Source organism: Propithecus coquereli, unplaced genomic scaffold (assembly GCF_000956105.1).
Source record: "Propithecus coquereli isolate 6110/MARCELLA unplaced genomic scaffold, Pcoq_1.0 Scaffold8, whole genome shotgun sequence".
Classification (NCBI taxonomy): domain Eukaryota; kingdom Metazoa; phylum Chordata; class Mammalia; order Primates; family Indriidae; genus Propithecus; species Propithecus coquereli.
The window spans coordinates 15,292,165-15,315,290 of NW_012154173.1; the positions used below are offsets into that span (position 1 = coordinate 15,292,165).

Here is a 23,126-nt window from a genome sequence, read left to right on the forward strand (position 1 = left end):
AGAACTTATTCCTCCTATCTAGCTGTAATTTTGCATCCTTTAACAAATCTCTCCATATCCCTCTCTTCCCCCTACCTGCCCTAGCCTCTGGTATCCTTTGTTCTACTATTTACTTCTATGAGATCAACTTTTTTTTTAGCTTCTGCATATGAGTGAGAATGTGCGGTGTTTAACTTTCTTTTCCTGGCTTATTTCACTTAACATAAATCTCCTCCTGTTCCATCCATGTTGCCACGAATGACAGGATTTCATTGTTTTTTATGGCGGTATAGTAGTCCTTGGTGTATATATACCACATTTTCTTCATCCATTCATCTGGACACCAAGGTTGATTCCATATCTTTGCTATTATGAGTAAACATGGGGGTCTGATAAAATGATTTCCTTTCCTTTGTGTATATTTCCAGGAGTGGGATTACTGGATCATATGGTAGTTCTTTTTGTTGTTTTTAGAGGGACCTCCATACTGTTCTCTATAGCGGCTATACTAGTTTACATTCCCACCAACAGTGTATAAGAGTTCCTTTTTCTCCGCATTCTTGCCAGCATTTGTTATTTTTTTGTCTTCTTGATAATAGCTGTCCTAATGAGGTGATATCTTATTGTGATTTTGATTTGCGTTTACCTGATAATTAGTGATGTTGAGCATTTTTTCATATACCTGTTGGCCATTTGTATGTCTTCTTTTGAGAAATGTCTATTCAGATCTTTTGTCCATTTTTAAATTAGATTTTTTTTTTCCTGTTGAAATGTTTGAGTGTCTTGTGTATTCTGGATATTAATCCCTTGTTGGATGAGAAGTTTGCAATTTTCTCACATTCTGTAGATTGTCCTTACACTCTGTTGATTGATTCCTTTGCTGTACAGAAGCTTTTTAGTTTGATATAATCCCATTTGTTTATTTTTGCTTTTGTTGCCTGTGCTTTTGAGGTCTTAGTCATATAATCTTTTCCCAGACCAATGTCCTGAAGAATTTCCCTATATTTTCTTCTAGTAGTTTTATTGTTTTGGGTCTTACATTTAGGTCTTTGATCCATTTGAGTTGATTTTGTGTAGAATGAGAGTTGGGGGTCTAGTTTCATTTTTCTGCATATGGATATCCAGTTTTTCCAGCACCATTTATTGAGGAGACTGTCCATTCCCCAATGCGTGTTCTTGACAGCATTGTCAAAAATCAGTTGGCTGTAGATATGTGGATTAATTTCTGGGTTCTCTCTTCTGTTGGTGTGTCTGTTTTTATGCCAGTACCATGCTTTTTTAGTTACCACAGCTTCGTAGTGTATTTTGAGGTCTGATAGTGTGATAATCTCCAGACCTGTTCTTTTTACTCAATATTTCTTTGGCTATCTGGGGTCTTTTGTGATTCCATACTAATTTTAGGATTTTTTTTCTATTTCTGTGAGGGCTATCATTGATATTTTGATAGGGATTGTATTAAATCTGTAGATTGCTTTGAGTAGTATTGTCATTTTAACTGTTAATTTTTTCAACTCATGAGCATGGGACATCTTTCCATTTATTTGTATCCTTTTCAATTTCTTTCATCAATATTTTGTAATTTTCCTTGTAGAGGTCTTTCACTTTCTTGTTTAAATTTATTCCTAGGGGTTTTTTTTTTTTTTGTAGCTATTGTAAATGGGATTGCCTTCTTGATTTCTTTTTCAGCTATTATTGTATAGAAATGCTACTGGTTTTTTGTATATTGATTTTATATCCTGTGACTTGACTGAATTTATCAGTTTAAGAGTTTTTTTGGTAGAGTCTTTAGGTTTTTTCTAAATATAAGATCATGTCATCTGCAAAGAGGGACAATTTGACTTCCTCCTTTTCAATTTGGATGGCCTTTATTTCTTTCTCTTGCCTAATTGATCTGGCTAAGACTTCCAGTACTATGTTGAATAAAAGTGATGAGAGTGGGCATCCTTCTCTCGTTCTAGTTCTTAGATGAAAAGCTTTTAGCTGTTCTCCATTTAATAAGATGTTAGCTGTGGATTTGTCATATGTGGGCTTTATTATGTTGAGGTACTTTCCTTCTGATAAGAGTTTTTATCATGAAGGGATACTGAATTTTATCAAAAGCGTTTTCTGAATCCGTTGAGATGATCATATGGTTTTTGTCCTTTATTCTGTTGACATGATGTAGAGCATTTATTGATTTGAGTATGTTGAACCATCCTTGCATTCCTGGGATAAATCCCACTTGATCATGTTGTATTATCTTTTTGATGTGTTGGATTAGGTTTGCTGGTATTTTGTTGAGGATTTTTGTATCTATGTTTATCAGGGATATCGGCCTTTAGTTTTTTTGCTGTTGCATCGTTGTCTAGTTTTGGTATTGAGGTTATGCTTGCCTCATAGAGTGGGTTAGGAAGAATTCCCTCTGCTTCAATATTTTGGAATAGTTCAAGAAGAATTGATAGTCTTCTTTAAAAGTTTTGTAGAATCCAGCAGTAAAGCCATCTGGTCCTAGACTTTTTGTTGTTGGAAGACTTTTTATTACTGATTCAATCTCATTTGTTGTTTTTATTCAGGTTTTCTGTTTCTTCTTGGTTCAATCTGGGTAGGTTGTATGTGTCTAGGAATTTATCCATTTCCTCTCAGTTTTCAAATTTATTGGCATATAGTTGTTCATAGTAGTCTTTAATGATCCTTTGTATATCTGTAGTATCCATTAGGATGTCTCTTTTTTCATTGTTTATTTTATTTGGGTCTTCTTTCTCTTTTGATAGTGTAGCTAATGGTTTGTTGATTTTTGTTTATCTTTTAAAAAAACCAACTTTTTGTCCCATTGATTTTTTTTTTTTTCTTTAGTCTCAGTATCATTTATTTCTGCTTTAATCTTTATCATTTCTTCTGCTAGTTTTGGATTTGACTTGTTTTTGCTTTTCTGGTTCCTTGAGATGCATCGTTAGGTCATTTATTTGAAATCTTTCCTTTTTTTTGTTGTAGGCATCATTGCTATAAATAATATATTTGCTTTATATATTTTGGTGCTCTGGCATTGGATGCATATATATTTACAATTATTGTATTCTATTTCTGAATTGATCCCTTTATTATTACATAATGTCCTTATTTGTTTCTTTTTATGGCTTTTAACTTGAAGTATATTTTGTCTGATAGAAGTATAGCTACTCCTGCTCACTTTTGGTTTCCATTTGCATAGAATATCTTTTTTCATTCCTTCACTTTCAGTCTGTGTGAGTGTTTATAGCTGAGGTGAGTTTGTCATAGGCAGCATATAAGTGAGTTCTTTTTAAAAATCCATTCAGCCTGTCTATATTTTTTAAATGGCAAATTTAATCCATTTTATAGTCAAGGTTATTATTGACAGGTGAGGACCTGCTCTTGTCATTTTATTGATTGCTGGTTATTTATTATATCCTTTGTTCTTTACTTCCTCTCTTCTTATTTATTTTTGCAGTTGGGTGGTTTTTCGTAGTGACAAGGTTTGATTCTCTTTCTCCTTTTTCTTTTGGCTCTATCAGTGAGTTTCATGGTTTTACATGTTTTCATGATAATAGTTACCATCTTTTCACTTCCAGATATAAGACTTTCATGAGCATTTCTTATAAGACTGGTGTAAGGATGATAAATTTCCTCAGTTTTTGCTTATCTGTGAAAGATTTTATTTCTTCTTAATTTCTAAAGAATAGCTTTGCCGGGTGAAATATTCTTGGCTACCAGATTTTTTTGTTTTTTTTTTTTTTGAGACAGTCTCACTGTGTTGCCCGGGCTAGAGTGCCATGGTGTCAGCCTAGCTCACAGCAACCTCAAACTCCCGGGCTCAAGCGATCCTCCTGCCTCAGCCTCCCGAGTAGCTGGGACTACAGGCATGCGCCACCATGCCCGGCTAATTTTTTGTATATATTTTTAGTTGTCCAGCTAATTTCTTTCTATCTTTAGTAGAGACGGGGTCTTGCTCTTGCTCAGGCTGGTCTCGAACTCCTGAGCTGAAACGATCCTCCCGCCTCGGCCTCCCGGAGAGCTAGGATTACAGGCGTGAGCCACTACGCCTGGCCCAGGTTTTTGTTTGTTTGTTTGCTTGTTTGTTTTTCCTTCCAGTATTTTGACTATATTATCCCATTCTCTCCTGGCCTATAAGGGTCCTGCTGAGAAATCTGCTTTTAGTTGAATGAGGATTCCCTTATATGTGACTTGACACTTCTCTCTTGCTGCTTTTTAAAATTCTTTATCTTTGACTTTTGACAGTTTGACTATAACATGCCTTGGCAAGGACCTATTTGGGTTGAATTTATTTGGGGTTCTTTGAGCTTCCTGGACCTGGATGTCCATCTCTCTCCTAAGACTTGAGGAAGTTTTCTGCTATTATGTTATTAAATATATTTTCCTCCCCTTTTCTCTTCTCTTCTCCTTCTAGAACACCCATAATACAAATGTTTGTTCTCTTAATGGTGTCCCATAAATTCTGTAGGCTGTTCTTCATTCTTTTTCTTTTTTCTTTTTCTTTGTCTGTCTTTGTTTTTTTCAAAAGACCTGTCTTTAAGTTCAGAAATGCTTTCTTCTGCTTGGTCTAGTCTCTTGTTGAAGCTTTCAGTAATTTTTCATTTCATTCATTAAATTCTAAAGCTGTAGGATTTCTGTTTGGTTCTTTTTTGTAATATCTATCTCTTGTTAAATTTCTCATGCAAATCATGAATTGTTTTCCTGATTTCATTAAATTGTCTATCTGTATTCTCCTGTGTTTCACTAAGTTTTCTTAAGATTATTGTTTTGAATTCTTTTTCTGGCATTTCATGTATTTCCTTAAGGTTGGAGGCTGTTACTGGAGAATTATTGTTTTCCTTAGGAAATAACATGTTTCCTTACTTTTTCGTGGTTAACATGTCCCATCCCTGCTTTGATTTATACACATCTGGTGGAAAGTCTCCTCATCCAATTTTATGGTGTAGGGAAAGACTTATTGATATGAATGGGTCTTGGAGGGTCAGTTTGGTGGGGTACATTGGCCTTCGTTCTAGGTGGACTCAGTAGTGTAGTCTCCATGTAGTTTCTTTAGCTATAATCCATACTAATGGCCTGAGTTTCTCTGTGGCCTAGGCTGAGAATTTGTGGCAACGGCGGTGCAGCTTCGCCACGGGTGCACTCACCAGGCTGTTCCTCAGGTCAGGGTGCATGCACGCACATGGCGGGTCTGCCAACTTGGGGTCTGGCTTGTTGGGTTGTGGCCACAGGCCTCTTAATCTGGCCAGGAGCATGGACTCCTGGTTGCTCAGCCAGCCTGGGGGTGTGCTCACCACGAGCGGCTTGTGGGGCTGTTTTTCAGGCCTGGTATGCAGACACAGCTGCTGAGCTGGCCCAAGGGGTATGTCTGCTGAGGGCTTCCCATAGGACTGTTTCTCAGACCCAGGACATAGCTGCACAACTGCTTGATTGGCCTGGGGACATGTTTTCCAGGGGCAATCTGTAGGGCTATTTCTCAGGCCCAGGACACAGTCACGTGGCTTCTTGGCCGAGAATGGCCCACAGGACTGTTTCTCCTGCTTGGGATGTGGGCACAAGCTTCTCAGCAAGCCTGGGAACATGTCTGCCGGGGGTGGCCCGTGGGGCTATTTCTCATTAGTATTTTAAATAGCTACAGATAATATTTTTACACTATCCCCCTTCCACTCCTACCACTGATAAAATGAAAAGGGCTTTGGTTCACAGAGAACTAGACTGAAATACTGAATATCAAGTACCTGGAACACAGTGGGTAATGAATAAATTGTATATATTATATGAATAAATTGTGTAAATTGTATAGCAAAGAGATTTGGCAAAGTCACTTTATAAAGGGTTTAATATAGTCTCTGGTTCATAGAAAGTGCTCAGTAAGTGATATTTTAAAATAATTATTAAATTTATAGACCAGTAGTTGTTTATAATACCCAAATTTAACACATTTTGTTTAATATTCTTAGATACACATATATAGTAGAGTGGTTAATGATCCAAGATCTGGAGTTAGATTACCTAGTATTGAAATGTGATTAACCATACACCAAGCCATGCAGCCCTCAAACAAGTTATTTAACTTTTCTGCCTCAATTTTCCAATCTTTAAAATTTAGATATGATAATACATACCTCATAGGGTTGTTGTGAGGCTTAAATATGTTAGTTACATGTAAAGTGTAATAGTCTACGTGTAAAGTTAGTACATGTGAAGTGTAATGGTGCTTGGCTCATGTTATATTTGAAGGCCTTTCTTCTAAATTTCAAACAGGTTTAGTTGATTAACCAGGTTCCCCAATATATCAAATTTAAGGGTCTTTTATTACAGGTAGGATTTGTCTAATAGATCTCATACCCTTTAGTATAAATAGTGAAAAGAAAAATTTCACATTAAATTGAGCATCTGTATTTTATAGAGCTTTGTATAATCATAAATAGAAAAATTGGTTAAATATCAACACATGTAAACATATTCAAGAAGTTATAGTTCTGGTCTGATACTCTCTCTACGATAGTCACAAGGGGTTGCATTGAGGTGGTTTTTTTTTTCCTAACCCAACATATGCCTTATATTTTGTGACTTAAGTGTAGCATACACAATATTATGTTCTAATATTAATGCTTCTATTTAATGTAAATAGTTACTTGACACAAAAGGAACTACTTTGAGAAAAGGAAGTGCTTTGGGAATTAGTAGTTTGTAATTTCATGTATCTTTATGGTTGTTAATGTACATTCTTCGTATGGTTTTATAATATTATTTGTGTAAATTTAAAAAATTAGATGAAACAAATTTAGCACCTAATTTTCTGTTGAATTTGCATTCTTCCCAACTTTTTGTAACAGGTCCAAATGCATTTATAAAACTATAGTCAAATTACTTAATGATTTTTCCCTTGTCAGGTATTCTAATATATGCTTCTTTTTTTTTCCTTCAGAGGAAATAAAAGCGGAAACTGAAAAACAGAGGTTTGTGGGATTTCTTGTCTTTAGTAAAAATAACATGCAAACTTGTCAGTCTTAGGCAAAATACTAATACAATCATCTGTATTTTAGTGTGGCAAATTTTCTGTGTGTGATTTGTAGTAAAATTAAATTAAAAAATGTTTTTTAATAAATATAATTGTAAGATTTATAAATACAAAAAGATTTCATATAAATAAGTATTTAAAGGTATTTCTGAAATACCATGAAATAGCCTTTAAAGTCTTAAAGACTTTGATTCATATTTAGAAAAATTGCTAGGTTTCTTTGATAGTGTTAGCCTGTTTAGGACAATATCGAGTAACTTAAAAAATGTAGTTTGACTTAAGAACAAGTAGAAAGCCCATTGCTTTTTAAGGTATTGTGATACCAAATTTATTAAGTGGTGATAAAATATTTCTGTAATAGAAACACCGTGAGGTCTTACAGATTTTTGTAGAACACTTTTTGCATACAATTCAATGTCTTGTGTTTAGTCACAGCTCTGGCAACTAGCTTTTGACCTTATGCCAAACCACCGCTTTGGGCTTTGATTTTCTTATGAAATATGGGAAGATGGAGGACTGTTTTAGCATGATTCATTTTAGAACTGAAATTCTGTATTTCTATATGAGTTTATCATTAATATAATACATGTGATATTCTAATCAGACTCTTTTTTTTAAATTTAGTCCTCCTCATGGAGAAGCAAAAGCTGGATCAGGCACCCTTCCACCAGTGAAATCAAAGACGAATTTTATTGAAGCAGACAAGTACTTCTTACCCTTTGAGTTGGCATGCCAGTCCAAATGTCCCCGCATAGTTAGTACATCTCTAGATTGTTTACAGGTATGTATAAAATGGCGTTATCTAAAAACTACCTATTTTTTTTTTTTTTTTTTTGAGACAGAGTCTCACTGTGTTGCCTGGGCTAGAGTGCCGTGGCGTCATCTTAGCTCACAGCAACCTCAAACTCCTGGGCTCAAGCCTCCTGCCTCAGCCTCCCGAGTAGCTGGGACTACAGGCATGCGCCACCATGCCCGGCTAGTTTTTTCTATATATTTTTAGTTGTCCAATTAATTTCTTTCTATTTTTAGTAGAGACGGGGTCTCGCTCTTGCTCAGGCTGGTTTTGAACTCCTGAGCTCAAACAATCCGCCCGCCTCGGCCTCCCAGAGAGCTAGGATTACAGGTGTGAGCCACCGCGCCCGGCCAAAACTATCTATTTTGAATATGTTTCTGAAACATTACTCACAATTGATAATTCAGGCATTTCCATGAAAGCCTTGAATATTCTTTCTCGTGGTAAGAAGCCAAATGGTTCTTATATTCAAGATAGGCAATAATACTTGCAAAAAGATGTTTATAGTTTAATACTAACAAAACTCATTAGCTTAGTGTGACACAAAATCTTTATTAAGGCTATCAATAATGAAAGTGTTGATTTGGTCTCTTTCCACCAGTGAAGTGTGAGAACTGTAATACTTTTAACCTGCTGCCGACTTTATGTATGTTATCATTTTCAAATGATTTTACTAAATGCTTGCTATTTTATATAAAGAAATAGGTTAATTTTTAACTGCTGGACTTTAGCCATGGCATTCGTTTATGTCAGAAAAATTTCTGAACTCCTTTATCCTGTTTTACACACACACACAAGATCCTCTTAGATATTTGTAAAACAAGCCTCCAGATAGAGAAGTACTTCTCTTTTTAGGTGTTCTCGCTGTTTAGGGGATTATATGTATTCAACTAACAATTCAGTGGCTTGGAAGAGACCATATGATTTATCCTTAAGATAGGTTAAAGATAAGTTCATTTGATTTGTAATTTTGTTATCCTGGAAAATCAGAATTATATATCTAAAGCCTTCCCTCCAGGCTACAACAGTAATGATGAATGAACAAATTTGTGATTTATTGCAGCCAGTATATGGAAACTAGTTTTCTGGATCTAATCTGGAAAGAGATTTGAGGTCATTTAAAAGCATGAAGTTAGTTTTCACAAAAGCAGTATGAATAAAACCTTGTTTGGATAGAAAGCAATAAGCAATTCTAACTCATCAGAGATAAGTTCTCATGTCCTGGACTTCTCAGAGTACTGCCTGATGGTTTTGCTGTGGTCATTGTTCTGTTTCTGTGGTTATTGTAAGTGTAAATAATTTCATATTTATAGCTAATAAATTTTCTACAGAAAAAGTTGGTATTGCTTTGGCTTTGATAATACGTTGATGTTTTTACGTAAAAATTTTAATGTATATTCAGTTATATATTGTAATTTTAATATATATTCAATTAATATGTATACTGGTTAGCTTACTTAGTATCTTTATTTTTCTTTTCCCTTTTAGAAACTTATTGCTTATGGGCACTTGACTGGCAATGCTCCAGATAGTACAACACCAGGCAAAAAATTAATTGATAGAATTATTGAAACAATATGTGGCTGCTTCCAAGGACCTCAGACAGATGAAGGAGTTCAGTTGCAGATAATAAAGGTAATAATTATATAAAGTGAATTTGTTACTCTTAATCTATATTTTTAAAAATCAGATGCCTTTCACCTTAAAAATATTAAGAAAGGTCATTTTACATGCATTCCAACTATAGTCGAGGTCATTTTTGGGTGCTTTCTGTATTTCATATCAGGGGATTTTGTTGTTGTATGCCAGAGTTCATTAGAAGACGACTATATTTCCATATCTCTTCTTTTGAAGATGTCACTTTATGCTTGGGCCCCTAGAGTCTTCAGAGTTTCTCATTTCTGGCATATTTTTCATACATATTTCATCCTTTAAACTTTAGGGGGTGGTCCTTAAAGCTGTGACCCATCTAGTTTCTTCTGTACTGTTGGGCCCTTCACAGTCAGCCCTCTCAGCCCAGGGATCACCATGTGGACTGCTTGACCACCGGCTTTCATGGTTCCCTTGCACTAGTCTATCTACTGAAACTCCTCTGCACAACCCTGTCCTGGGTTCGTGCTATAATGTACCTGGATGGCTGAACTCCTTTAGAGCAAAACTAGTCATGTTTTTAGTCTTTTACAAATATCAAGTTCTTAATGTTACTGCTAATGGTAGTGGTGCTTTGTTTATATTATCAGTAAATTTTCATGTACTGTAGTATAATGCTTTTGAAATTGTTTTTACATGTATAAAGTGTTTCTTCATGTGTGAATATAGCTCCTTCTGAGCCTTTCAGATTAATAGCAATATTTACTTCACAGATTATATGATGTTCTAAAAAACTGTCTAATTATTTTGGCCTTTTACAGTTTCATGTCATTTATGGTTTAATTAGCATATATCCATTAATGCTGACTCTGCATAGTTTTGTACAACATAAAAAGGACAAAAGATGTGAGTCTGTGCTCTTGCGAAATTGCAAGTAACCCAGTGTGTGAAAATTCACATAAGTTGAAGTTGTTCACTTTATTGAAGGAGTCACCTTAGGATTATTTTAAATGCTTTATTGTAAAACATGTATAAACATCTTTAACAATAACAACAAGAGTACATTTATTGAGTTTACTCTGTAAAAAATGATCTCAGAAATATTTGGAGGTGAATAAGACACAATATGTTGCTCCCAAGTTGACAATATAGCTCAACAGATACATGAGACATACCTGTGTTCTATTGTGACAGCTTTTAATGCTGTGCATTTTAATAAACTAAATTAAATGACATTTATATTAAAATGAAACCTGGTTGAAACAAATTAGTTGAATGATTTTTTAGTGTTCTGAATTTGGGAGGATTGTGTGGAAACTACTGCCAGAATGAAGAAAACATCAAATATTTTAACAGTTGATGATACTCAAGGCAGGTAGAAATTCCGTGTATATTACCTGAAAGGGGTAATTATTTCTGAAAGATTTAATTCTAATATAAAAGTACTTATATATTTTTGTGTTGAAACTCTAGATATAGAAAATCTCTTTAACTTTGTCTTTTTTATTTTTTAAAGGCTTTACTTACTGCAGTAACATCACAACACATAGAAATTCATGAAGGGACTGTACTGCAAGCTGTGAGAACATGTTACAATATCTATCTAGCAAGCAAAAATCTCATCAATCAGACAACAGCCAAAGCTACTCTTACTCAGATGCTAAATGTTATCTTTGCACGCATGGAAAACCAAGCAGTAAGTATTAAGAAAAGAGGGAGATTGTATAGAACACCTCAGGCATTAAATATAGAAAGGAGGCTGGGCACGGTGGCTCATACCTGTAATGCTAGCACTTTGGGAGGTCGACACGGGAGGATTGCTTGAAGCCAGGAGTTCTAGACTAGCGTGGGTAGTAGCTAGACCTTGTCTCTACAAAAAAAAAAGAGTTAACTGGGCATGGTGGCGTGTGCCTATAGTCCCAGCTACTCAGGAGGCTGAGGCAGGAGGATCGCTTGAGCCTAGGAGTTCGAGGCTGTAGTGAGCTATGATGTTGCCATTGCACTCCTACCTGGGTAACAGAGCAAGACCCTGTCTCAAAATATATATATATATTGAAAGGAGTTTATAGTAATTATAGTGAAATCTATGTGCCTGTAGAGAAGAATGTCTTCTATTTACAGTTCTGGTTACTGGAAGTCTGTGGTATTGCATTTTGTTTTGTTTTGAGATTTACTGACCTGTTTGACTTTGGACAAAATACGTTTTTAGTTCACAAATGGAATGTGAAAAATATTTATTGTTATCTTCCTCATAGAAGTGTTTATGAATTGGCATTTTTATTGCATTCAAGCTTAGTAGAGTGTAATATAGATATGAAACTACCTAATTTTATCTAATCTGACATAAAATTATTCAATAGGTCCTAAAAAAATAAACAAAGCACACTTCTGTGTTGATGAAATATTTTTCCCCCATATGTTAAAGGGCCATGACATTCCTTATAATACTTTAAACTGCTTCAAATTGATTGGTAAGAGATCAGTAACTAGAGGATCTTTTTGTAATAGTTCCCTAGGTCTTTATGATTAAAAATCAACTTTCAGATTTTTATTTGAATTGATTTCAAACTTAGAGAAAAGTTGCAAAAATTTTACAGAGTGATCCCCTTTACCCTTTACCCTGCTTCCCTTAATGTCAGCATCTTACTTAACCAGAGTACAATTATCAAAAGCAGAATTAACACTGGGATAATACTGCTAACTGAAGTATAGATGTTACTAAAATTTCAGTAGTTTCCCCACTAAGTCCATTTTCTGTTTCAGGATTTGACCCAGGATCCCACATTGCATTTAGCATACATTTAGTTACTATGTCGTAGTTTTCTCTAGTCTGTGACAATTCCTTAGCCTTTCCATATCTTTCATGATCTTGATGCTTTTGAAGGATACTAACCAATTACTTTGTTGAATGCCCCTCAGTGTGCTTTAAATGATGTTTTCCCGTGATTGGAGTGAGGTTGTACAGTTTTTGCTAGAATACCTCTGAAACAGTGTTGTGTCCTTTTTGATGCAACAAGTCAAGAATTCATGATGTTGATGTGTCTTACTGCTGGTGATATTAACCTTGATGTTAACCAGGTGGTACCTGTGAGGTTCCTTCACTGTGAAATTACTAGTTTTTCTTTTACAGTTAACATTTGTCTTAGGGGAGATTTTTTTTTTTTTATTTCAGCATATTACGGGGGTACAAATGTTTAGGTTACATATATTGCCTTTGCCACACCCAAGTCAGAGCTATAAGCATGTCCATCCCCCACACAGTGCACACCACACCCCTTAGGTTTGATTATACCCAACCCCTCCTCCCCTGTCTAGGGGAGACATTTCTCTTCAAATCCCCCCTACTTTCTCAATTTTAGTATCTATCAGTGGATCTTGTTGACAACAGTTATTACTATGGCAGCAGTTATTACTGTGATGTTTCCCTAATGGTGATTTTATGTTTCTCTCTTTACTCCTATATTTATTAACTGAAATTCTTCTCCCTTCTTTCCAATTAATTAATTTATTTATTTATGTCAATCTCATGGATATGTTTTTTATTCTGTGGTTATAATCTGAAGCTATCATTATTTTGTTGTCCAAACTATTCCACTTTTGGCCTTGTGTCCTTTTGAGAAGCTCCCATCCTTTTTTGAGTAATTCCATACTTTGTGGAATCTCAAGATGTTCCAGGCTCATTTTGAATTTTCCCTACTTCAGACCTAGAGTCAACCACTTCAGTAAGGAACCCTGGCTCCTTTGATTAGAGAATGATGTTTAGAAACCAAAATCTGGGTTCTAAGTTTGTTCATTGTCACTGGCATGTTACTGCTTCTAGGCCCTCTCAGCAGATAGAGTTAGGAAATATATGTCTATATACTAATCCCCTCCCCCACTCTATCCCCACACCTGTATGTGACCTTCCATCTGTATATATTAAAAACCATGTGTTTATAACTGGCATTTCTGACTCCAGTGCAACACCATAGTGTTCATTTCAGACTTTTCCCTTTATTTGTAATTTCTTTCTCTAAACAGAAATCTGGCTTTCATGTTTTTCAATATGTAATTGTTCAATCTTATTAACACATTAGTTTTAGAATTGCTAACCCTTACCACTGTCAGAAACAAATTTACTAAGTAGGTTACAGCATTTATATTCTGTTCTGTTCCTTTCCTTTCCTTTTCCTTTCCTTTCCTTTGCTTTCTGTCCCTTCCCTTCCCTCTCCTTTCCCTATCCTTTCCCTTTCCTTTCCCGACTGTCACTCTGTCACCCCAGGTAGAGTGCAGTGGTGTCATCATAGCTCACTGCAGCTTCAAACTCCTGGGCTCAAGCGGTCCTCCTGCCCCAGCCTCCCAAGTAGCTGGGACTACAGGCACGCATTGCCTCGTCTGGCTAATTTTTTTCTATTTTTGGTACAAACAAGAGTCTCGCTCTTGCTCAGGCTGGTCTCGAACTCCTGACCTCAAGTGATCCTCCCACCTCGGCCTCCCAGAGTGCTAGGATTTCAGGCGTGAGCCACTGCACCCAGCCCAGTTCTTTTTCTCTTTAGCTTTATATTATCCATTCAAAACATTACTTTTCAAAGTTATTTAGATTAGTTCCTTTCTTCCCCATGCTCTTCAGTGGGGATAAGTTATTCCTTCATAATATAGTTAGATTCATTTGTTACTATCTGTTTTTCATTTTCAGTATCACTCACATTCTGGTTGGTTTTAATTACAGTTGTCCCTTGATATCTGTAGTAGATTGGTTACAGGATCTTCCCTTGGATACCAAAATCCATGGATGCTCAAGTCCCTTATATAAAATGGTGTAGTATTTGTGTATAATCTATGCACATCCTCCTGCATACTTTAAATCATCTCTAGATTACTTACAATACCTAATACAATGTGAATGCTACGTAAATAGTTGTTATACTGTATTGTTTAGGGAGTAATGACAAGAAAAAAAAATGTGTACATGTTCAGTACAAATACAGTCATCCTTTTTTCCTCCCAAATATTTTCAATCCGCAGTTGGTTGAATCCGTGGATGCAGAACCCACAGACATGGAGGGCCAACTGTACTTATTTATTTTCTAGATATGTAAAACATTCCTATAATTTAAGAGTCAGAGCTATATATAGAAGGTATACTCAGATAAGTACCATTTCCTCCTAATTCCTACCACCTCATTCCTCTTCCTCCCTTTTTTCCACCCCTTGAATGTAAGACAGAAGCCACAATATCTACCTTATTTTCAGAAGTGGTCGCACAGGTACGTGGTAGGAAGGGACTTCACAAGGCAGTGAAAATCAAGAGGTGGACATCATTGGTGGCCATCTTAAAGGCTGGCTACCATACATGTTATAGATATTTTTTTGTGTTTTGCTCTGTTCAGTTAATAGTATGTCCTAGAAACAGTATGTTCCATGTCACTCCTTAGAGATCTTCTTCATTCTTTGTTGTAAATGTATAATACTAGTGGAATTGGAATGTTCCTAACACAAAGAAATATTAAATGCCTGAGGTGGGGGATATCCCAGTTACCCTGATTTGATTACTTTACCTTTTATGCTTGTATTAAAACATCACATGTATCCTAGAAAGATATACAAATATTGTGTACCCATAATAACTAAAAATATATATTATAAATAAATAAATAAATGTGCAATATCCTAGGATATACCATAGTCTATTAAGTCCCTCTCCTATATATTGACAGTAGATTATTTTTGATATTTTGCAGCCACAAACAGTGGTTTTGCTGCATTTTTGAGGAAGTGGATGAAAATAATTTTGTCACTTTTTAATAACAGATATGTAAGTTTTATTGGTTTGATTTGTTCATATTTTTATTGAATCCTTATATGTTCTGGCATGTGGTAGGCCTCACTTATACAGTGATGAGCAAAATTGACTTGATCTGTACCTTACAAACTGTGGTACATAATGAACTTTAAATAGGTATCTACACAAACAGATATATAACTGAATTGTGAGAAAGGCTATGAACGTGTTTTGTATTACGAAGGATATTTAGTTCTGTGCACTGGATATAGAAAAGTGGGAAAAAGAGGAAAGAGAAAATAAAGGGAAAGGGGGACAGATGATTTAACTTCCACATTTACTGAAATCTTCTAAGATGGAAGTCTAATTCATTTATATTTACTACTGGTAACCTTCTTCTTCCTCTTCCGCAAAATAAAACTCTATAAAGCATATCTTGTCAGACTTTATTATAAAAAGTTCAGTCCTAAAATTCAAAAGAAAAAAACACTAATTTCTTCCTTCTAGAACAATGGTTCTCAACTACTATGTTTTGCCCCTGAAGGCACATTTGAGATATTTTTTTGATTATCATGACTAGGGTGAGGAGGCTGCTACTGGCTTATTGTGGGTAGAGGCCAAGGATGCTGCTGACACCCTAGGACAAAGTAGGACAACCTCACCACAACAAAGAAATACCTGATCCAAAATGTCAGTAGAGCTGATGCTGAGAAGCCTTATGCTAGAAAGTAAGAAATGTATATACAATGTTTAAAAGTTTATTTTCATAGAATAACATTTTCTCTTTTTTCAAGGATATTGCTAGCATTTCTACAATTCTGGAATAAGTGGAAAAAGCTAGAATTTATCACCATGCTTGTCTGTGATTCCAAAGCATTTATTTGCCCCACTAAACCATGGTACAGATTGGTTGAAGTTAGGCTAAGAGTGGGATTTGATTGCAAGTGATAGATTCCTCACTGTAAATTTGGAAATTGAATGGGCTAAAGTTTTGATCTGAAAATTCTGTTCTGATTTTAACTGTGCATCTAGTCATGCCCATCAGTTTCCTTATCTATAAAATAAAGAATTTAGACCATGTAGATTATAAGGCTCTTCCTTCTTTTTAGGCATTGAAATCTTTTAATTCAGATTTATTTTATAAATTCATATAATTAGTTCTAGTATTTCCACATAACCTGGAATATTATTGGAGCATATGATATGTTGATATTTGATACTGTGAAATATTTATCTTTGTGGAGATTTATTCTGCAAAAATCATTCATATCAGATCATGAGGACCAAAAGAGCTGCGTGAAAAGCAATAAAGTACTAGAAAATGAATCCTGTGATCCCAATTGTTAATAATTTTAGCATCTTGTAAGTTAGCCAGTTTTATGTATTAATTATATATTAATACATAATAATGACAGGTCTTCTAAAATAAAATTTAGATATTTGTAGATAAAAGTTTTCATAATTATTAGATGACTGGGCAGAGTGAGATAAACCCTTATTGCAATTTTATTTATTAAATAGAAATTTTAATATTTTTAAATTAAAAGATGTTTGACAAGGTCACACAAGAACATGCTACATAAGGGTAAACACTGAAAAGTTCTCTCCCACTTTTGTTTCCCATTTGGTCGTTTCCTAACCCCTGCTCTCTACAGATAACCATTATTACTAGTTTCTTGTATATCTTTATGTATTAGCAAAAGTGAATGAGTTTATGTGTGTGTGTGTATGTGTTCATTCACATAATTAAATACCAGATATAATGACAAATGTGTATAGCGAAAGTCTTTCATTTCTGTTCTTACGTGCCAATTTCCAGTCACCAAAGGCATAAACATCATTAAATGTTTTTAGTATATTTTATGTATTTTGTTTTTGGTGGACTATAATTTCCAAGCATAGAGACAAGGTGGCACGTTACATAAAGGATTTATAGTTGGATGTAACATTATCCTCCCAAATTTTAAACAACTTATTCTACTAATATTGGAAATTATTTTCTTTCTTTCCAGTTGCAAGAAGCCAAACAAATGGAAAAAGAAAGGCATCGACAGCACCATCATCTGTTGCAGTCTCCAGTAAGCCATCATGAGCCTGAATCACCTCAACTTAGATATTTGCCACCTCAGACTGTTGATCATATATCCCAAGAACATGAAGGGGACCTTGACCCCCATACAAATGATGTAGATAAAAGTCTTCAGGATGACACAGAGCCTGAAAATGGATCTGATATTTCCAGTGCAGAAAATGAACAGACTGAAGCTGATCAGGCAACTGCAGCTGAAAGTAATCTTCTGGAGAAGGGGGTGTGGGGCGGGTGTGTGTTAAGGAAAACATGTAGGAATGAGAGTTTTTGATGAAGAAATGTGGAAAAGATAATATTATTTAATGGATATCAGGGACATTTTGGTAATTGTGGACTTTTTTCATCCTAGGTGGTAAACTTAATTTACTTCAACCCACAGTATATCTATTAATGATGCATTTCATGCATTAACATCTCACGAGCAATACGATTTATAGACTTCCTTTAGAGGACATACGTCTTTCTAAAGAGGGTCATAAATATCCATTAGCATGTTGCATAGGAACATCAGTTTCCTTCTTAAGATTAGTTTCATAGCAAACAGGTAACGTAGTAAAATTTTCTGTAATATGACTGCAAATTCTAGGAAATCTTTATCAGTTTAGAAAATATTATTGTCAAAAAAGTACTGAAATTAAATGCAAAAACAAATCTTTTTGAGTAACCAACTGACATACAAAAAAATTTCATTTATTTTTATATCCTGGTATGTAGTAATCACCACAATTGAGGTGTTTTCTGATAGTATTTTTTCTAAGCAAAATTATAAGAAAAAGGTTACAATTAGCTTTGTTGGATATTTGTTAAAATTTTTTTTTAAAAAAGATTACAAGATTACAAAAATTAAATTATATTTATTTTTTATAAATTTGGCCAGATATGATGGCTCACACCTGTAATCCTAGCTACTCGGGAGGCTGAGATGGGAGGATCACTTGAGCCCAGGAGTTCCAGCCTACAAGAATCTATGATTGTACCACAGCACTTCAGCCTGGGTGACAGAGCGAGACCCAGTCTCTAAAACAAAAAATGAATTTCTCTGTAAATAATAAGATAATCACGTGAAGTTATTTTTTTCCCCAAACATTATTTTCAGCTTTAGTTACATGAAACTGCCAGGGAGTTGCGCTTGTTCCCTTTGCCTTGCCTTAGCTTGATATCATTTCAACAGTGGTAAAAACTATGTTGTCTATCCAGTGTGGTTGTCAAGAAATAGGATGGTTAGGGGTTAGTCACAATTCATCTGAAGTCTGTGTTTTTGCTTCACTTTGAGGAAAAACTTCAGTGATCTATTTTCAGCTCTTAATTTTTTTTCGTAACCACATCTTCTCCATAACTTAGTAGTGGCATGAATAGATGCCTTTTTATTTTTTCCCCCCAACATTCTGAGAAGTATACTTTTTTAAAATCGTACTTTACTTTAAAAGGGATGACTTTGGTAAACCAAACATTCACAGTACTGAAGCTAATAGTGAATCTATATTGCTTATGTGATTGACATTTGTCTGGCCTGCCCTTTTTGCCAAAATTTCCCTTGCTTTTCATCGTGAGCTTATAAAGGGGCTGATTCAAAGGGCTAATCTCTAATAAAGCTGGGACTTTATTTTTTCCTTTCTTTGTTTATACATTCAGCAAACATTGAACATACTGTGTCTTAGGCACAATGTTAGCACTTCAGGTTAAAAAGATGATGGATATGTAGCCATTGCTTTTGATGTGTTCTTTAGCCTACCTGGAGGGTCAGGTTAGCATAAATGAGGTATAATATGTGATACATGTCCTGAAAGTGGCATGCACAAGGTAATTCTGCTGAGTTAGGAAATACCTTCATAGAGAAAGTGATAATGTTTTAGTTGAATCTTGATGGATAAAGGTGGGAATTGGCTGGCTAAAAAATTGGAAAATTTTCCAGCAGAGGAAACAACATGAACTGAGACCCACAGAGTAGGAACATCTACTATGTGTGAGGTACCACTGTAGAGCGTTATAAATTACAGAATTATGAATATGCCATAGTTCCCTGTATTGGCATCATGATTATTTTGACTCTAAAGGTGTTTTTCTCCCAGCAGTTGATATGAATGAAAACTGCTTGAGAGCCATTGGTTCAGGATGCATTTTCTGAAGCACATCTCTGTCACTAGCTGTGTGACTTTGGACATAATATTAGTAGTTAACTTCTCTTAAGCATTTCTTATATATAATAAATATTAGTCACTGTTAACTTTAATCTATTTTAGCTAATTTATGTGAGGATTGACTCTTAATTCACTAGTCATTTTGTACACTTTTATACAGTGGCTCTATATATTTAGTTACATTGGAACTCTAATTTTCAGACTTTAGGTAATTTTAGCCAACTAGAACACAGAGATAAAATGCTTTAGAATGGTGAGAAAATTATCTGTCAAGACATTTGTTATTATTCCACAGAAGAATCTGAATGCTCTTTGGATATTTTATAAAATAAGGTTACTGACTTGACATGCTTATTTATCTGGTTTCCACTTGTGGCTTTCAGTATTTTGTAGAATGCTGCAGACAGTAGATTAGGAGCAGTGAACTTACAGGGAAGACAGGCGTCTGGAAGCCACCATTGTAAATGGTGGTCCTTTATAATAGTGGGAAGGGACAGGGAGTGGAGACAGTAGCACTCCCAGCTACTATGCAGTTTGATGCCATTGGGTATAGGACAATGGCTCCTGTGACAGGATCTTAGAGCTTAAGCATCCTAAAGTGCTCATTGAGCAGCCTTGAAATATTTTCATCATTTCAAAAAGCCCAATGGAAATCCTATATTTATCTGCAATAGAGTATATACAAGCTATCTGGAATATCAAATTTCATCAGTTTCTCTTACGCTATTCAGAAGTTCTGATTGACAGTTATTTGGGGTTTTTTTAAACATTAAATTGGGTAATGAATTCTTTTTTAACTTCTTAAATTTAATTTTATATTGGAAATGTAGATTCTATTGGGGAAGAAATAGCAAGAAAGGGTCCAGATGGCCCTATGTCTGCTTCTTTAAGGACCTCACTGTATTAGAGTACAGTGTTAATCTTGCTATTATAGATGTGCCTAAGTAATCAAAATAGGCTTTAATTACATTTAATATATTAATATTATTTGACAAGGGTTAGTGTAATAGTGTGTGTACTAAATGTAAGTAAGTGTGTGTAGGACTTGTTAGAAATGTTTCATTCAAAATACTTCTAGAAGTTTGGGTTCTTAAAGGACCAATGTAGAAAATTCAGTTAAGTTGCGTCGTCATTTAATAGCTTATCAAATAAATCATTGTTGAAAATGACTTGAATTTGGAAAATATTTTAAGTTTTGGTATAAATTTTGAAGATTTAATATGTATTTGCTTCTAATTTTATATATCTGATTTTTTTCTTTGTTGCTTTGGAAAGTTTTTCATTATAAATGTTTAGGAAAATTCTCCAAAAATTAAAATAATGTTCTCTTGAATTTTTCTTCTTTTAAAGCATTATCTAAAAATGATATATTATATGATGGGGAAAACCATGATTGTGAGGAAAAGCCACAAGACATTATACAGAGCATTGTAGAAGAAATGGTGAACATTGTTGTTGGAGGTAGTGTATTTCACTCAAAATTATTTTATTCTGTCTTATATGATTTCATCTGACTGAAGACTTTAATAATATGTGGAACAAAAAGGCCAAATTATAAACTCTTTCTTAAATTAGTGATTGTGTGTACATGTGTGTTGTATGTAGAAAAATATCTAAATATCTTTGATTATATAAAAGTACTCCTCCTTTCCTCAAGCTTCAGTTACAATCTTTTATAAAAACCCATTCTTCCCTACTCCACTAAAAAAATGGTTGATTCCTTTTATATTTTGTTTTTGGTGGGAGAGGGGCAGGGGTATATTTTCCATCTCCTAAGTGTGGTAAACTTTTTAAAAAAATGTTTAAATTGTTTTGGTTTTGAGTATTTCATATCTTTGTGGGAAAAAGCATTTCCTATAACTTTATTATCACAGACCCACTTATAGTTGATACAGGGTCAGTTCCTGTCTACTGGATTATATTACAAAATTGTTTTAAAGTTTGTTAGGGGCCAGGTGTGGCAGTTCACCCCTGTAATCCAGCACTTTGTGAGGCCAAGGTGAGAGGATCACTTGAGTCCAGGAGTTTGAGACCATCTGGGCAGCATAGTGAGACTTCATCTCTACAAAAAATAAATTAGCTGGGAGCAGTCCCAGCTACTCAGAAGGCTGAGTCAGGAGAATCACTTGAGCCCCCCAGGAGTTTGAGGTTATAGTGAGCTATGATCATGCCACTGAACTGCAGCCTGGGTGACATAGTGAAACTCTGTCTCCAAAAATGAATGAATGATTATTAGGAATTTTACATTTTTCATAAACATTGTTATGGATAAGATTAGATTTGAGGCCAATCCACTGAAGCTTATTTAATTCATGGTATCTTCCACAGGGCTAAAGCATAGTACCTTGCTACATGTACTTCTAGAAATTTGATTAAATGTACAGTGTGGATCTCGAATAAGAATAGTACTGTTTCAGCTATACATAAATCCCATCATTTCTAAAAATATATTTCTTCCCTTAGAACAACTCTAGAAGCAGGCATTCATCTGATTGCCTTCTCATTTTTCCATTTTTTCATTCTCCTTTTCATTCAACAAATACTATGGAATGTGTACAGTTGCATGGCTCTGTAGGGAGATACAAAAATTAATGCAAGGTAGAGAATGCTCTGGAGGAGAGAGGTTATGGAATGTATATATATAATAGATTAATGCAATATTGAAAGTGATAAGTTTCATTAGAAATAAACACTTAAAATTCTATTAAAATGCAGGAAAAAAGAATGAATATTTCTAGCTAAAATTATCCAAGAGGGCTTCATATAGGAGGTGACATTTGAATTTAAACCGCATGAATTCATGCAGATATAGGGGAATGTTATTTCAGGTATTGGAAACTCTGTTAGCTAAAGTCGAGAGAAGAGAATGATTGGATAGATTTGGGAATTGTCATATGGTGGTTTGGCTGAAGTATAGGGTTTGTGATGTCATACAGTAGAAAATAAGATTAAAGAGGTAGTTTGGAGCCAACCACTGGAGGGTTATAAATTCCAGGTTTAGTTTTCTGGGCTTCCATTCTAGGGCAAAATGGATTACTACTGAAGATTTTAGCATTGAGAGATGAAATGATCAGAACTATGTACCCAAATTCCAGATTCCCAGAAGAAAAGCTGGTGTTTAGCACAAACCATACTATTCGCACAAACACTTTAGGCACAGTATGCCACTTTTATTAGTTCTGGGAATAGTGGGAACCCTCCCAAAATACAAGTTCCCAGGTGCCACCCAAGGGCCAGTTGTGGAAGTAGCCCTTTCTAAAGATAGACAGTCTCAGGCCTGCTATGTCACCTCTTTTCTGCACAGGAGCTCCTACTGGTAGAACTGAATCATGTTGGAGAAGTTACTTGGGGGAAAAAGACACTAATATTTACTTTCGACATACTGAATTTGACCTTCAGGTTGGCCACCCATGTGGAAATGTTTATGAAACGTGTAAAGGAAAATAGAACTCTAGCCTAGAGATATCAAGGCAGGTGCTATAGATAGGCATCATTCTGTTACAATTAATAATGAAGCCATAAGATTATCAAGTGGGAAAATGTAGAAACTAGAGAAGAGACTGCGAATTTAGGGAGTATGAATTTAAAATAAAAAAAGTATATATCAGAGAAAGAAAGAAAGCATTACATGCCTGTGCATTCTTTAAAAATCTAATATAGTTAAGGGGTTGGCAAATAGTGGCCCATGGGCCAAATTTGGTCTGTTGCCTATTTTTGTAAGTAAAGTATTATTGTAACACAGCCATGCTCATTTGTTTTCATATATT

The 23,126-nt window shown here is 35.0% G+C and overlaps 1 protein-coding gene across 1 annotated transcript in view; it reads left to right on the forward strand.

The window, feature by feature from the left end:
• The window catches only part of ARFGEF1 (ADP-ribosylation factor guanine nucleotide-exchange factor 1 (brefeldin A-inhibited)), a 133,318-nt gene that overhangs the window by 29,387 nt on the left and 80,805 nt on the right, over positions 1 to 23,126 (forward strand). Inside the window, exons 2-7 of the mRNA XM_012663112.1 lie at positions 6,896 to 6,926; positions 7,613 to 7,769; positions 9,270 to 9,416; positions 10,888 to 11,067; positions 17,145 to 17,421; positions 20,710 to 20,820. Coding sequence (XP_012518566.1) covers positions 6,896 to 6,926; positions 7,613 to 7,769; positions 9,270 to 9,416; positions 10,888 to 11,067; positions 17,145 to 17,421; positions 20,710 to 20,820 — 903 coding nt within the window. The remainder of the gene's footprint in view (positions 1 to 6,895; positions 6,927 to 7,612; positions 7,770 to 9,269; positions 9,417 to 10,887; positions 11,068 to 17,144; positions 17,422 to 20,709; positions 20,821 to 23,126) is intronic.